The following is a 15,595-nucleotide window of genomic DNA, read 5'->3' on the forward strand; positions in this document are numbered from 1 at the left end:
ACACCTGGGTTTGGTGAGGAGCGAGCAGGCAGCCTGGACAGGCAGTAAAGGTATCTTGCCAAGCCCAAGGGGCAGGACTTCACCACCTTGTGTCACTCTGATACTTGTTCAAGTCTCTGGAAGCCTCAGGGAAGACAAGCATCTCCTTTGCTAAAACATTGACCTTAATTTTAAAGCCTAAAGCCGATTACTAAAAAATTTCAACCCATTTTTCTCTCATTATATGAAAGCAATTTATATACTTTAAAAAGAAAGGGATTGGTAATTTGCCTGAAGGTAGAAAGCCAAGGGGCCACTTTGGACACAATAGGAGACTCCTTCTTTGTAGGCAGGTGGATGTTAGACAAGCCTGGGCATCTTCGGGCCTCCCTGTCGGCATTTGTAAGATGAGGGAGATACTTGTACCATCTGTCTCACAACAGGGAGTCGTTTCTCTGGGTTCTGAGAAAACTCAAATGAGGGAGGCACAATTGCTGTTCTCAAGGCATTCCAAGCCTAACCCCAGGGACAGGTCAGAAGTGAACATACAAGACGGTGATATCAGATGGAGGTTCACAGGTCTCTGCACCCCTGTGCTAGGATGTTTCAGACATTCTCTAAAACTTTGAACAAAATTCTCACGTAGTCGTGCTTTTGTGGGGGGGGGGGAATGGGTACTGCTTTTAATATTTCACTAAGAGGCCCCTCCAAACTTGGCCCTTCCATGCACCTCTGCTGCAGAGGAGACTATTATAAAGGGCAGCTGGAGGACGGACACATAACTGGAACTGGCACCAGGAAGTGGAATGCATGGGCTCAGAGACCTAAAGGATCTGGGATTAGTTCACTCTGGTTTGACTCAGGCACCAGCCATTTTAACGAGACTCTCTCTGCTCCGGGATGGGCCACCTTCCAGCTACCTTCCTCTCTGGAAAGAAACGTTGCCACAGCAGCTGTTAAGACAGCTTGGCATCCATCTTGCCTCCCAGGAGAAGGTATGTCTCACTTCTGAGGCACATACACTCAGGCTAAGGAGAAGGCAGTTATCTCTAAACTCAACTTGTCACCACCTGCTAACGGATTCAACCAAGAACTCCAGACCAGACATGATGGTTATAGGTTAAACTTTTATGTGAAATTCTGTAAAGGTATAGAGTAGCCCCCTGGAGGGCCTCTGCTTCCAGCTCTTGCCTGTGGGGCCCGCCCCTTAGCACTTGCTGTAGATGGCTGCACAGCCCCGCTCCTCAAACTCCTCCTTGCTGACCCAAAGCTGCTGGAAGGCCTGCAAGGAGGCCAGGATGGAGCCGCCGGTCCACACCGACGTCTTCCTCTCGGGAGCAGCGGCCACCGTGGGGCTCTCCCCCGGGCAGAGGAGACTCAGCTCCCTCTGGAAGCGCTCAGGGAAACCATCCAGCATGGTGCAGCCACCACACAGCAGCACGTTAGCGGCCATCTCCTCCTTGAAGCCAGTGTCCTGGCAGCGGCCCAGGCAGTCAGCCGTGAGCTCCGGGAGGCCGGGCTGGGTGTAGCCCACCAGAGAGGGCTTGAAGAGCATCTCGGAGCAGCGGAAGCGCTCCTGGCCGATGGTGATGACCTTGCCATCTGGGAGCTCGTAGTCTACATGCAGCTCCTCAAGGCCCAGGCTCATCTCCTCCTCTGGCTGCAGCGCGGCGTAGCAGCACTTCTTCTTGATGTGTTCTATGATGTGCAGGTGATCATCCGAGAACTTGTGACCTGCCTCATTGAGCAGCTGCATGAGATAATTGGTGAGGTCGCAGCCGGCATAGTCTACACGGCTGGGCAGGCCCGGCAGCAGGTCCCCCTCAGAGATGGGCACCACGTGTGACACGCCGTGCCCGCTCTCCACCACCAGCCCGGAGGTCTTGCCATATGAGTAGATGGACAGTAACGCCTGGGAGGTCACGTGCATGGCGGGGATGCCAAAGGTCTCGAACATGAGCTCCGCGTACTTTTCCCGGTTGCTGCTGGGGCTGAGCGGAGGGTCGGACACCAGCACCGCGTGCTCTTCCGGCAGGATCTTCATGGCGGTGTGGAAGATGTACTCCCAGATGTTCTGGATGCAATCCCAGTCCACCACAACGCCGTGCTTCAGTGGGTTAACCAGCTTCAGAGATGCCTCCATGTTGAGCAACTCATGGCCCACGTAAGTCTCCTTGAAGGTGTCTCCAGCGTCTGCTGCCAGCTCCGCGCTGCGCTTGCCCACGGTAGAGGAGATGAAGTAGGTGGGCCTTGGCTCTCCTGCGTAGCCACACTTGCAGTACTGGGAACCCAAGTCAATGACCAGCGCCTTGATCTTGCGTATTTTCTTGGGCTTCATCTTCAGTTGAGTGGAACCTGTGTCCCGGATGCTAGCCTCAGGGACTGGCAGTGTTCCTGCCTCTCCAGGGTCGCCCTGGGCTGTGCCCATGGGCTTAGGGCTAGGGCTGTTCTTTGTCGCCATCTGCCTCCCTTCCTCGCCTTCTTACATCCACACCCTAGAGCTCCTGGGGAGAAAATGAGAGCCCACCTAGCAGTGCCTTGGCAACCACTTAGGGTTGTGATGTCACCAGGAATGGTCCATTTAGATGGGGGGAGTTTGCTCTTTTCACCCCACCTTCCTAACTGGTTTGCTCCAGGACAGAGCTAATGACCAGCAGCTCTAGAACCCACCACACTGGGCCTTGGTGCTCTCTGCTCCCTCTCACATGTCCATGTCTGGCCATTTAGTGACGATTTTTTCATTCCTTTCCTTCTCTGCTCCTTGGCATTGATAATTTGTGCCCATACAGAAAGCCGGGCACAGTACCGGGTGCTTCCCATGTTGTTTTGTGGACTCTTGGGGACTGGGCAGAGCTGCATAGAGGTTCAGAATTCAAGAGCAAACAGTTTTTAAGAGTGGTAATACTTCAACCAAAGTTCACCTAACACCAATTAACAAGGTCTCCTAAAGACCTCTGCACTAAGTGTGGTGGGTATGGATCAGTATGTCCAGTTGAAGAGATAATGGCCAAGCAGCCTCATACATGCATGTTAGGTGTCAAGGTGTGTATGCAGCACATGTTGGGGAGGAAGGCTGTCTACTCCTACTGGATATCCTTGGGAAAGCTGTGTACCTGTGCCTCAATGTTCACACTGGTGGGACTCAGTTGGGTCATATTTCAATGCACACTCTATGACCCTAATGAAAGAGTGAAAATCTATGTTCAAAACTAATTCTTCATAAGGTTATCTACTCATTACCTTAGTCCCCAAAATGAGGCAGAAGTGCTTGCCAGCCATCACAGCAGCAGTAAATCCTAGTAAAAACTAACTCGGATCGATGGCATCTATTTGTTCAGATTTCTCTAGTGCTTCCTAGTCCTGCTCACCTAGAACGGAAGTCCTTACAATGGCCCACGGCCTGATAAGACTTGTCTGTAGCTGGAGTTTTCTCCAGTCCTGCCCAGCCCCATAGACCCTGCAACTGCTTATAAAATAATCACTCAGAAGCTTATATTAATTAAACTGCTCAGCCATTAGCTCAGGCCTACCACTGACTAGCTCTTACACTTAAACTCAGCCCGTTTCTGTTAACCTACATGTCCCACAAGTTCTGTGGCTTTACCTGTTGCCTTTACATGCTGCTCCCTGGACAGCAGGCTGGTGTCTACTCCTCTGCCTTCCTGTTCCCACAATTCTCTTCTCTGCTTGTCCCACCTATACTTCCTGCCTGGCTACTGGCCAATCAGCATTTTATTTATACAGAGCCATATCCACAGCACTTGTCTGTTCTCCACTACCAGCTTTGCTTCTCCCACCCACCCCATCGACATTTCCAGGCTCTTCCCCTGGTCACACAGGCCTTTGTGCAGCTTCTCTCAGTTGAGGTCAGCAAACTTCTATAAGGGGACAGTCACATTTATTTCCATTGAGCTTTTGGGCCAGTCTTTGGGATGCTGATTGCACTCTGTTTTTTATGGCCATGGGCAATTCATCAGTGAATGGGTATGGTTGCTTTAGTAAATGTATATACCACCACAGGCCACAGGCTGGACGTGGCTGCATCTAACTCCCCAGTCATGTGACTTAGTCCTCTGTACCTATTGCATCCCTAACACTCACGTCCCTTGGTCACCTCCTTCAGCTCTTTACACAACTACTATCAGCTCAGGGAGCCTTGACTGTGCTGTGGATATCGCTCTGTATGCTGTGAATGTGTTGCTCTGATTTGGTTGATAAATAAAGTGCTGATTGGCCAGTAGCCAGGCAGGAAGTATAGTATAGGTGGGATAAGCAGAGAAGAGAATTCTGTGAAGAGGAAGGCTGAGTCAGGAGTCGCCAGCCAGATGTAGAGGAAGCAAGATGTAAAAGTACCGGTAATCTACAAGCCACATGGCAACTTATAGATTAATAGAAATGGGTTAATTTAAGATATAAAAACTAGATAAGGAGCAGATAGATAGATAGCAAGGAGCCTGAGCCATTGGGGCAGTTTTAATTAATATAAGTTTCTGAGTGATTATTTTATAAGCGGCTGTGGGGTCCTTGGTGCTGGACAAGCACAGGAAAACCTCCAGCTACAAATGGCGCCCAACAGCTCAAGTTCCCACCTGAAACCTGAAAATACTTAATAATCAGTTCTAAACGGAGCCAAAAACAGGTTCCTGCTTCATGTCTCATGCATGTGGTGAGCCCCTGCAACATGACAGCTTGAGCTACAGTATGGCGGGTTCATGGCATGTGGGCTTGACCTACGGCATGGCTGCAGATTCCCGCCCAGTTACACAAAGGTTTCTGCAAGTTGCACATTACACTGTGTGGTGGATTTAGCCTTCGCTAATACAAACAAACAAACAAAAAAAAAAAAAAAAAAGAAAAGGTTTCTGGGCTACACGCTGCTTTGATAGAGGCACAGACCTACTGCCTCCCAGAGTCTGGTGGTAAATGTAGTTCTGCCATGTTGGGAAGCTGAGGTGGGTGGAGAATGCTGCAGTTTAAAGCAATAGATTCACAATAAGGAAGATTCAGATGGAACAAGACTTTAAATGGTTTACATTATGTATAAAAATGTATGTAGGCTTGGAAGAGAGAAGAAAATGAATATAGACAGTTATATAAAGGAATAGTTTTAAAAGATAAAGTCTTTAAAGAGACAGTAAAGGTAATATAAAAAATAAGCCACGTAAAGATGGATATTACACAGAGAATCTGGATTGTGTTATCTTTGATATTTTTAACTGTAGAAAGACATTTGATTGCAAAAGCTGCTCAGTTAAACCAATATGTATATTTTAAAGGTATTTTGACTTCAAAATTTAGATCTAAGGATATGTTGCTTTGGAAAGGAGGCTCTATTTTTGTTTCCACAGGAAACAAGAGGCTATGGATTTGTTCCAGGTTAAGATACATCAGGTTTGACCAGCCAAGACCCCCTGAAAGGTCTCCAACGACACCATGGCCTAGATCATCCAATATCCAGAATGGTTTCAAGGTAACTGGCTCAGACAATGCAGCCTCATAGACTGTTACAGTCAGGACTTGACCATAATTCTTTTTTCTTTTTTTTAAAGATTTATTTATTATGTATACAGCATGTATGTCTGCAGGCCAGAAGAGGGCACCAGATCTCATTACGGATGGTTGTGAGCCACCATGTGGTTGCTGGGAATTGAACTCAGGACCTCTGGAAGAGCAGTCAGTGCTCTAAACCTCTGAGCCATCTCTCCAGCTCCCATAATTCTTAATTTTCTCAGGATTCCCATTAGATTGTTAGTGACCTCATCCAGCAGGAAGTAGTATAAGAAGCTATGCTCAAATTCCCAAAATATTGTTTATGAATGTTTATTTTTATTTAAAGCAGATTGATTATAAATGCAATCTCTTTATAAGAAGAAAAGGGGATAGTATAGATATGATAGGATGAAAGGGTAGATTAATGAACCTACTTTTAAAGAGCAACAACTTGTTTAGAAATGTTTTACATTGCTATGGATTTTAGTTTATTGATACAAGTTTAAACTTAATTTTGTTATACTGTATATATATTTCTACTCTCGTTTGAGGTATTATGTTTATGTAACTCATTTAGATTGTAATGGATAATTAAAAAATACAGATTAATAATTAGTCTTCTATGATAATCAAACTTATAGTCATGTTAAATTTTCTAGGTATACATAGATATAATTCAATTTTCAAACACCAAAGACCTACAGAATATGGCATTTAAAATGTTTTAAAAATTTGGACTTTCTGGACAGTGAGACATGTCTGCTCCTGGCAGCACCAATTTACTTCAGAGAGGAGGATGGGCATCAAAAACACTCTATATGGAGTTTATCTTCTTCTTGGCCAAAATAGTCATTTGGGCAAGAATCTGTTCTTGCCTGGACTGCTTGACAAAATGATATCAACTGGACTTGCAGGACCCATAGGAAGGTGACTACTGAACTTTGCTTGGTGAAATGGTCCTTCAGGTTCCTGCTTCGCAGAGGAAACTGCCAGACATTCTACAGGGCACAAAGAGAAGTGACTGAGAGACTCTAGGCCTGTGGGCTGAAGACAGATGCCCAACTTTACAGAGGAACTTTGGGTGACTGTCCAGGCTGCCAGCTGTCTGTCTACTCTTGCAAAACTCCCAAAAGTTGCTTGCATCCTTCTCCCATTTCTCAGGTAATATTATATCCTTCTAAGGTCTTTGATGTAGTTGAAGATTAGATAGTTATGATTTCCTTAGTTATGATAAAAGACAAATTAGATATGAAACCTTAGACCCACAAATATAGGATAGGATATCTTTTTTAATTTTGCCAAATACAAATAGACTAAATATTATATAGACTAGATATTGTAACTATAATTGTTGCTTGATAATTGTTTTGTTATATGTAATTTTACTATGTTAAAGTTAAAACCTTCCTTTTTGAAAAAAAAAGAAAAGGGGAAGTTCTGTGGATATCGCTCTGTATGCTGTGAATGTGTTGCTCTAATTTGGTTGATAAATAAAATGCTGATTGGCCAGTAGCCAGGCAGGAAGTATAGTATAGGCGGGATAAGCAGAGAAGAGAATTCTGGGAAAAGGAAGGCTGAGTCAGGAGTCACCAGCCAGACACAGGAATCAAGATGTAAAAGTACCGGTAAGCCACAAGCCACGTGGCAACTTATAGATGAATAGAAATGGGTTAATTTAAGATATAAGAACTAGATAGCAAGAAGCCTGAGCCATTAGGCCAAACAGTTTTAATTAATATGAGCTTCTGAGTGATTATTTTGTAAGTAGGCTGCAGAACTTGGCTTGGTGGACCCGGAGAAGCTTTCCAGCTACATGCCTGAGCCACATCGGCATGGCCACCCTCTCCTCTGATTTTTCTCTAAAAATTTTTCTAAATTTTATTTTTTGTTCAACAAACATTTTGTGTCTTTCCCCCAGCACACACCAACTAGAATGTAGACAAGAAAGGGCAGGACTCTGTTGCTGCTTCTTCACTGTGGTATTCCTAGATTCCTTGCATGTCACAGGCATTCAACAAACATTAACTGAATGAATAAATCAAGCTTAACTACAAAACTGGGGGGGGGGGGTCAAAGATAATAAATATCTCTAATGTACCCTAACAAGGTCTCCAGTATCTAGAAAGTCTTTGGTCATTGGATTATGTCACAATCAGTGATGTCACTGTTGGGCAGATTCTCAAGTTGTTCTCTGATTTATGCCTTTCAGGCCTTGTAGCCAGCAGGATCTGGAGCTTTCTGAGGGCAGTATGTCTCTGGAGAGCATGTGGGCTCCACAGGCAGCAGACATAGGGGATGGGCCTGCCAAGAAAGCTGGCAGCCAGGCCTCCATGCAGACACAGCTCCTCCAGACTGCCTCCCTAAAGGATGGCCCAGCAAAGCGGGCAGTATGGGTTCGTCGGGACAATACTGAGACAGGAGCCTCTGAGAAGTCAACTGTGTCGAAGGACAGGCCCAAGTTAGGGGTGACCAAAGCAGTGGTTGTGGATCTTGGCACTGGCTTCTGTAAATGTGGCTTTGCTGGCCTGCCAAAGCCCACTCATAGGATCTCAACAACAGTGGGCAAGCCCTACATGGAGACAGCCAAGACTGGGGATAATCGCAAAGAGACCTTCGTGGGGCATGAGCTCCTTAACCCAGAAATACATCTCAAGCTGGTCAACCCCCTGCGTCATGGTATCATTGTGGACTGGGACACAGTACAGGACATCTGGGAATACCTCTTCCGACAGGAGATGAAGATCGCCCCAGAGGAGCATGCAGTCCTGGTTTCAGACCCACCCCTGAGCCCTCACACTAACAGAGAGAAGTATGCTGAGATGCTGTTTGAGACCTTCAACACACCTGCAATGCACATCGCGTACCAATCCCGCCTGTCCATGTACTCATACGGTCGTACCTCTGGCCTGGTGGTGGAGGTTGGCCATGGCGTGTCCTATGTGGTTCCCATCTATGAGGGTTATCCTTTGCCTAGCATCACGGGGAGGCTAGACTATGCAGGATCTGACATGACGGCCTACCTGATGAGCTTGATGAACAGCTCTGGAAAACACTTCACTGAGGACCATATCAGTATTGTGGAGAACATCAAGACAAAATGCTGCTTCGTGGCCCTAGACCCCATTGAGGAGAAGAAAATCCCTCCCAATGAACATGAGATCCATTATACTCTGCCTGATGGGAAAGACATCCGTCTGGGCCAGGAGAGGTTCCTCTGCTCAGAGATGTTCTTCAAGCCATCTCTGATCAAGTCCATGCAGCTGGGCCTCCACACCCAGACAGTGTCCTGCCTTAACAAGTGTGACATCGCACTCAAACGAGACCTCATGGGGAACATCCTGCTCTGTGGGGGAAGCACTATGCTCAAGGGTTTCCCTAACCGTCTGCAGAAGGAACTGAGCAGCATGTGTCCCAATGACATGCCACAGGTAAACGTTCTGCCTGAGAGAGACACTGCAGTGTGGACTGGTGGCTCTATCCTGGCCTCGCTCCAGGGTTTCCAACCACTGTGGGTTCACCGCTTTGAGTATGAGGAACACGGGCCTTTCTTCCTCTACAGAAGGTGCTTCTGAACTGATGCAGCATGGCCACTGTGGTAACAGTGTGTCAGCTTTACTACATGAGGGAACACCTTCTATATATGGTGCTGAGCTGGCATGTTCATTCCTGTAGCATTAAAACTCCCTGGTGTCCCCTTCCCTGACAGCGTGTCTATTTCCTGACATAGTAAGAGCCACACAGATGGAACATCACCTTAAATGATGCAGAAACCTGGGAGCGGAGGGGGATATGAGGATCAGACATGCGCTATGCTGACTGCTCAGTTTCTCTTGGAAGAAACTTGCTCTAACATTATTCTGGCCCTTGTGAGATTCCCACTGTAGGAACTACTCTGTTGTTAAAACATGTTTAAGGAAAAATGTGATAAAACAAGTTAAGAGTAAATGATGTTAAAGGATACAAGAGGAGCTAGGCAGTGGTGATGCACGCCTTTAATCCCAGCACTCGGGAGGCAGAGGCAGGTGGATCTCTGTGAGTTCAAGGACAGCCTGGTCTACAGAGAGAGTTACAGGACAGGAACCAAAACTACACAGGGAAACTCTGTCTCAAAAAAAAAAAAAAAAAAAAAAAGATACAAGGGGATCCCCATCCACAATTTCCCACAGAATACTGAATAAATTTAGTCTCCCACAAAGCAGCACTGTATTTCACATCTGACAGCAAACTCAGAAGGCGCAGAATATGCTGGTGAAGATAATCTACCCTGTTTTAACCTCCTTTTTACTCCCCAGTTATGTCTCAAATCTGGTTCATAGTAAGCCACCAGGGTGACTGGCTGTAACAAGCCCCCAGACCTTGGCACAATTGATGGACACCATGATGGAAGTACCATTCAGTCCTTGAACCCAGGACACAGGCAGCAACTCCTGACAAAACCAAAACAAAGAACTAATCCATCAGAGTCCATCGTTCTGCCAGGGTCCCTAAATGTACTAACCTTGCTTTCCTGGCTTCTGTAGTTCCCTTCTGGTGTACTGTTCTTGCTGAGCTGTGTCAACACAAGATGTGGTTTTTGTGCTCAAAAACTCACCCTGAGAGAGGTTCAGTGCTACACTCGGGTCCCAAACACCCAGCATAGTTGTCAGCTAATAAAGACTTTCTGGCTTGAATCCATGTCCAAGTGGTCTTCTCTGGTGGATACCTCACAACATTTCTGGGGACCCCAGCGAGATCCCCAGAGACCAGACCTCAACACACTGGGGGTCTCAGAGCCCCTTGGAGCAGGGAGGAGATCTAGGGGATATACAACCTGAAACATTCCAGGGTTCCAGGACACTCTCTGATTAACCATTGCCTAATGCCTTGGAGGGAACAAAATACAGTCACCCGGTCTGTCACCTCCAGAGGAAGTCTGGTTAAGGTGCCTTCTGTTTAGAACATAAAGGACAGGAAGGCTGCAGATGCAAACCCAGTGTCTGGGATCCATGTGAGACATCACTGGACTCCCCTGGTCCATTCAGGTGTATGAATGTGTGGTAGCCACCCGTGGTTGTCTTTATTATGTGTCTGTGTGTTTCTGTTGGTTGGACACACAGGCTTAAAATGGGAGAGGGAACGAGCCATCTGGGGACCATGGCTACTGCTGCCCCCAAGATGTGGCCACAGCACCTGCTGCTGTTGTGGCAACACCAGTGGTTGTGGTGTCAAGTGCAGGTCTGGAATGTGGCTGGAGAGCCCAGCCACCCCAATCAGTTTCTCTACATTGACCAGTGGCTTTCTCTCACAGCTGGTGGAAAGCAGATACATGCTTCAGGATCTGGTCCCCAGAAGTGCTCCCAATAGCTACAACTGTGACTTTCAGCTCTTAAGCAGGAGGCTTTAAGTCTTACTGGGGTTCTTAGTCACATTTGTACCCTTGAACATCTAGAAAACAGGCACCTTTACCATGCAGAGACTCAAGAGCCACTCACCCAACTCCAGGTCTCCCTAGATGTCTTCAAATAGAAAGCCTCACACGTCAGAGCCTAGACCCAGACTGGTGGGTCAGCATATCTGACACCAGAAAGCTGAAGCAGGGAGGAAGAGACAGAGCAGTGGAAAGACATCTGAGGTCCCATGGTTTGGCAAGGTGACTAAGCCTTGCCCTGGAGAGTCAGAGATCAGACAAGAGTTGAGTACACCATACATCTTACCTCAGTTTCTTCTTAGACTGTTCTACTGGCAACAACCCATGAGCACTCACTACGGGACAAGTCAGGTTGATTAGATCTCCATCTCTCAAAGCCTATAAACCCTCAGAGTAAGTGTTCTAAAATTCATTAAAAATTTTTTTTTCAACCATAAATCATTTCTATCTCTGGACAGGGGTTGATGAGCCCGAGTCAATGAGCCCCAAAAGGGTGAAGGGTCTTGATGAGGGAGGGATGGGAAATGTCTTCTGAAGGGAGTCTCCAGGAAGCTCCAGGCCTAAACACAAAATGTCAATGGAAAGCTAATACAACAGCATTCCTTCTCAAAGCACTTTCAATTCTCTCACTGGATCCACCTGTCCCTGTAGAAAAGACAGGCTTCACACACAGAAACATGTAACAGTTTAGTATTTTTGATGTCATCTAAATTTAACAGTTAACTGGAGGTAACACAACAAGTTTGTTACTACAGGGATGAAATACGTACTACTACTGAGGTGGTTTGAAAGAAAATGGCCCCCAAAGGGAGTGGTACTATCAGGTGTGGCTTTCTTGGAGTGGGTGTGGCCTTGTTAGAGGAAGTGTGTCACTGTAGGGGCGGGCTTTGAGGTTTCCGATGCTCAAGATACCGCCCAGTGTGTCAGTTGACTTCCTGTTGCCTGAGTCAGCTCCAGCACCATGTCTGCCTGCATGCCGCCAAACTCCCGGCCATGAAGATGATGGACTGAACCTCTGACACTGTAAGCGAGCCCCACCCCCTCAATTAAATGTGTTCATTTTTGTGGATTCAGAACCTAAACCCTCGTCTTTATACCAAGATGTCTGTTGAAGTTTTTGAGTAAAAAGAGTAAAGGTGGCCTAGGGCCCAGGAAAGGGCTTACAAGCACAGAGAACACAGGGCTCAGGAGTCAAGAGCACCATTCAGTGTTGCCAAATGCACTAAGGGAGCCTTAGCTGTGTACGGCCTCTTGAGCAATGGTTCTCAACCTGTGGGTCATGACCCCTTTGTATCAGATATTTACATTTCATAACAGTAGCAAAACTAGTTACGAAGTAGCAACAAAATGATTTTATGGCTGGGTCACCACAACATGAGCAACGTTAGGAAGGTGGAGAACCACTGCTCTACCTTGAGCATTTAGTAAGCTATATGTGGAGATGTCAATCCTCATCCGCAGGTGCAAGAGCTGAAGACTCCCGTGGGCTTATGCAGTATGGACTAGCAAAACAGGAGTAGTGGTTTCAATGAGAATGGTCCTCATAGGCTCTTATGTTCGAATGCTTAGTCACCAGTAAGTGGAACTGTCTGAGAAGAATTAGGAGCATGGCCTTGTGGGAGGGGATGTGTCACTGGGAGTAAGCTTTGAGGTTCCAAAAGCACATGCCAGGCCCAGTGATGTAAAGCTCTCAGCTACTTTTCCAGCACCATGCCTGCTTGCCTACACCCATGCTCCCCACCATAACAGTGATGGACAATCTTCTGAATGTAAGCAAACTCCCAATTAAATGCTTCTCCTATAAGAGCTACCTTGGTCACGAAATCTTTTCACTGCACTAGAACAGTAACTCAGACAAGGAGGGAAAAAAATCTGACTTTGCTTTCCAACTTGCAATCACCTTAAATTACTAAGAACTGCCAGGTTTTTGCTTTCTGTTTCTAAATGCCCTTCGACTAGGGTAAGTAGTGCACGCTAGTTCCAGAATTCAAGGGCAGAGAGGTTGGAGGCCTGCAGCCAGTTCAAGACCAGCTTGTCTGCACAGTGAGTGAGTTTCACACACTCTTCAGGTATAATGTAATAGTGACAAGTTTTTCAAAAGTGTGTGTGTGTGTGTGTGTGTGTGTGTGTGTACATAAAGAGACACAAATTATTTAAAATGTGTAGAAGTGCTAAGTTATACAATTTATACTCATAAAGACAAAAACATTAGGACTGGGAGTGTAGCTCACTTGATTTGCACGTACAGGGCACTGAGGAGTTCAAGACCTGGCACCACATATTAAGAATGAAAATCCCTCAACACCTCCAAATACTGGCTTCCGTCCCAGATTTCAGAGTGTGAATGTGAAGTCTCCTGACGGAGGAAGACAGCTCTCTGCAAGTTACCTGTTGATGGCCACAGCACTGAACAAAGCTCCAGGACAACACAGGCCAGAGAACAACCCTTACTCAACACGAGTCAGAGAAATCAAGAGTTTTTAATTACTGTATTGAGAATCTGCATTGAGCTAGAGCCTAGGGGAACCATGTGTTTTCTAACTGACAGCTTTCCCCAAAGTTAGCTCTCATTTCTCTTGTCCCACACCCTACAGGTCCCTCCGTGTCTCAGCCTTCAATACAGAGGACCTGCTAGGCCTACTAAATCAGCAAAATTTACTCCTGCACAGATAAGAGTGGCCATAAATGGTACAAATTAGTTCCTGTTGCTGTAGTATTGTTTTTTTTTGTTTGTTTGAGACAGGGTCTCTCTAAGTAACTGTGGCTGTCTGTCCTGTAACTCATTATGTAGACCAGGCTGGCCTTGAACTCAAAGATCCCAGTGCCCCAGCCACCTGAGTGCTGAGATTAAAGGCAATTACTACCACACTTAGATGCTGTAACATTAAAGAAACTGAGCATCTGTGAAAATTTATACCATTGTCAGCAGGCACATTTACCCCCATTTCTAGTCTGTTAGCATCGATTCTTCACTGTTATCCAAAGCAAGAGCATTCAAATACAATAAATGTCACATAAGTAAGTTACTGTGTTCACTGATCCCTGACAAAGAATCATTATAAAGTACTCACAGCTTTTTGAAACTGGCATCTAATTGTAGTAAACCTATTACGGGGTGAATCAAACAGTAGATCTCTCCAAAGCATAGTACATTGTCTTCTTTTTCTATTCAGTGAAACATTAAAAAATATATAGAAAAGCTGAATTCTATAGCAAACTTAGGTAAGTCTTTCTAAAACTACAATTTTGGGTAATCTATATACTGAAGGCCAAAAGCAACATTCTCTGTTAGTTTACACATAGTAATGAAAGCCTGGTTCTGACATTAAAAGCATAAGAGAGATTTTTTTTTTTTTTTTTTTTGGTTTTTTTTCGAGACAGGGTTTCTCTGTGTAGCTTTGCGCCTCTCCTAGAACTCACTTGGTAGCCCAGGCTGGCCTCGAACTCATAGAGATCCGCCTGGCTCTGCCTCCCGAGTGCTGGGATTAAAGGCGTGCACCACCACCGCCCGGCATAAGAGAGATTTTTAACTGTACTCCAGGATCGGCTATGAAATTCTTGTTGGGGAGGGATATTATTTTCCTAGGTGGTATACCCACAAAAAAATTCCCTGTGTTCCAGTAACTAGCCTTCCACAACTGCTCATACAAGAAACCCGGAGTGAACTTTAAAAAGATAATGAAAGCAGGAGAGGGGCTTCTAGGGAAGAAAAAAAGAATTCAGCAGAAGAGATAGGGGATGAGAACAACTAAAATTCATTATGTTCATGTAGGAAACTGTCAGAGAATTTTTAAAAAACCTCTTATTAAAATAAATTGACCAATTTCTAGACGACAAAAAAGAGAAACTAATCTCATTCTTCCAAAAGCCTTTGGAAACAGAATGAAGCAGGTCAGTTAACCACCACACAGAAAGTGAACAAGTCTGCCTGGACAGACAAACAGGGCTCAGGCAAGGAGGCAGTGTCTGGAGAACAAAGTAACCCCAACCCTGCTACCATACTACGCCCGCTGTCTACCCCTTACTGGAGTGCAGGACACTGTCAGCAATTTCCAGTCCATCCCAACCTACCGTTGATGACTCTCTAGCAGAATATACACGGGCAATAAAACAGTCTCTACAACAGTGCAGTTAGGGGAGTGTCTCAGTTAGGGTTCTATTGCTGTGAAGAGACTCTAGGACCACAGCTACTCTTATAAAGGAAAGCACTTCACTGGGACTGACTTACAGTTCAGAGGTTTAGTTCATTGTCATCATGGTGGGAAACATGATCATGGCAGGAAGCATGGTGGCGTGCAGGCACACATGGTGCTAGGAGGTAGCTGAGAATTCTACATCCAGATCATCAGACAGTAAGACACTGGGCCTGGCTTATGCATCTGAAACCTCAAAGGCTGTCCCCAGTGACACACTCCCTCCAACAAAACCACACCTACAACAAGGCCATACCTCCTAATGGTGCCTCTCCCTAAAACTATGGGGTCCATTTTCATTCAAACCACCACAAGGAGGTTTAGCCCAATTAAAGCTGGTAGCACATAACCTGGCTGAATGACACATTTAATTAAGAAATTTTTTTTTTTTTAAGATTTATTTATTTTGTATGTATGAGTGTTTTGTCTGCATGTAGCTTTGTGTACTACATGCTTGCCTGGTGCCCACTGAGGTCAGAAGAGGGCATTAGGTCCCCTGGAAGTGGAGTAAGAGAGGGTTGTGAGC

The 15,595-nt window shown here is 45.9% G+C and overlaps 2 protein-coding genes across 3 annotated transcripts; one reads left to right on the forward strand and one right to left on the reverse strand.

The window, feature by feature from the left end:
• Positions 1-1,094: 1,094 nt before the first annotated feature.
• On the reverse strand, positions 1,095-2,541 carry Actl7b (actin like 7B). The gene has a single exon (XM_059255768.1). The coding sequence runs from the start codon at positions 2,438-2,440 to the stop codon at positions 1,187-1,189; it is 1,254 nt and encodes a 417-aa protein (XP_059111751.1). The 5' UTR covers positions 2,441-2,541; the 3' UTR covers positions 1,095-1,186.
• A 4,068-nt stretch (positions 2,542-6,609) lies between these two features.
• Actl7a (actin like 7A) lies at positions 6,610-9,172 on the forward strand. 2 transcript variants are annotated; one of them, XM_059254370.1, is made up of 2 exons: positions 6,610-6,630; positions 7,679-9,172. In XM_059254370.1, the coding sequence occupies exon 2, from the start codon at positions 7,719-7,721 to the stop codon at positions 9,039-9,041; it is 1,323 nt and encodes a 440-aa protein (XP_059110353.1). In that variant the 5' UTR covers positions 6,610-6,630; positions 7,679-7,718; the 3' UTR covers positions 9,042-9,172. The 2 variants fall into 2 exon arrangements, with proteins under 2 accessions (XP_059110353.1, XP_059110354.1); XM_059254371.1 differs by lacking the exon at positions 6,610-6,630 and adding an exon at positions 7,017-7,088.
• Positions 9,173-15,595: the final 6,423 nt, after the last annotated feature.

The sequence above is a fragment of the Peromyscus eremicus genome, chromosome 2 (assembly GCF_949786415.1).
Source record: "Peromyscus eremicus chromosome 2, PerEre_H2_v1, whole genome shotgun sequence".
NCBI classification, from domain to species: Eukaryota; Metazoa; Chordata; class Mammalia; order Rodentia; family Cricetidae; genus Peromyscus; species Peromyscus eremicus.

What these genes read in the sequence shown, in the direction of transcription:
- Actl7b (XM_059255768.1), bottom strand. Translation starts at nt 2,440, where the DNA reads ATGGCGACAAAGAACAGCCCTAGCCCTAAGCCCATGGGCACAGCCCAG.
- Actl7a (XM_059254370.1), top strand. Translation starts at nt 7,719, where the DNA reads ATGTCTCTGGAGAGCATGTGGGCTCCACAGGCAGCAGACATAGGGGAT.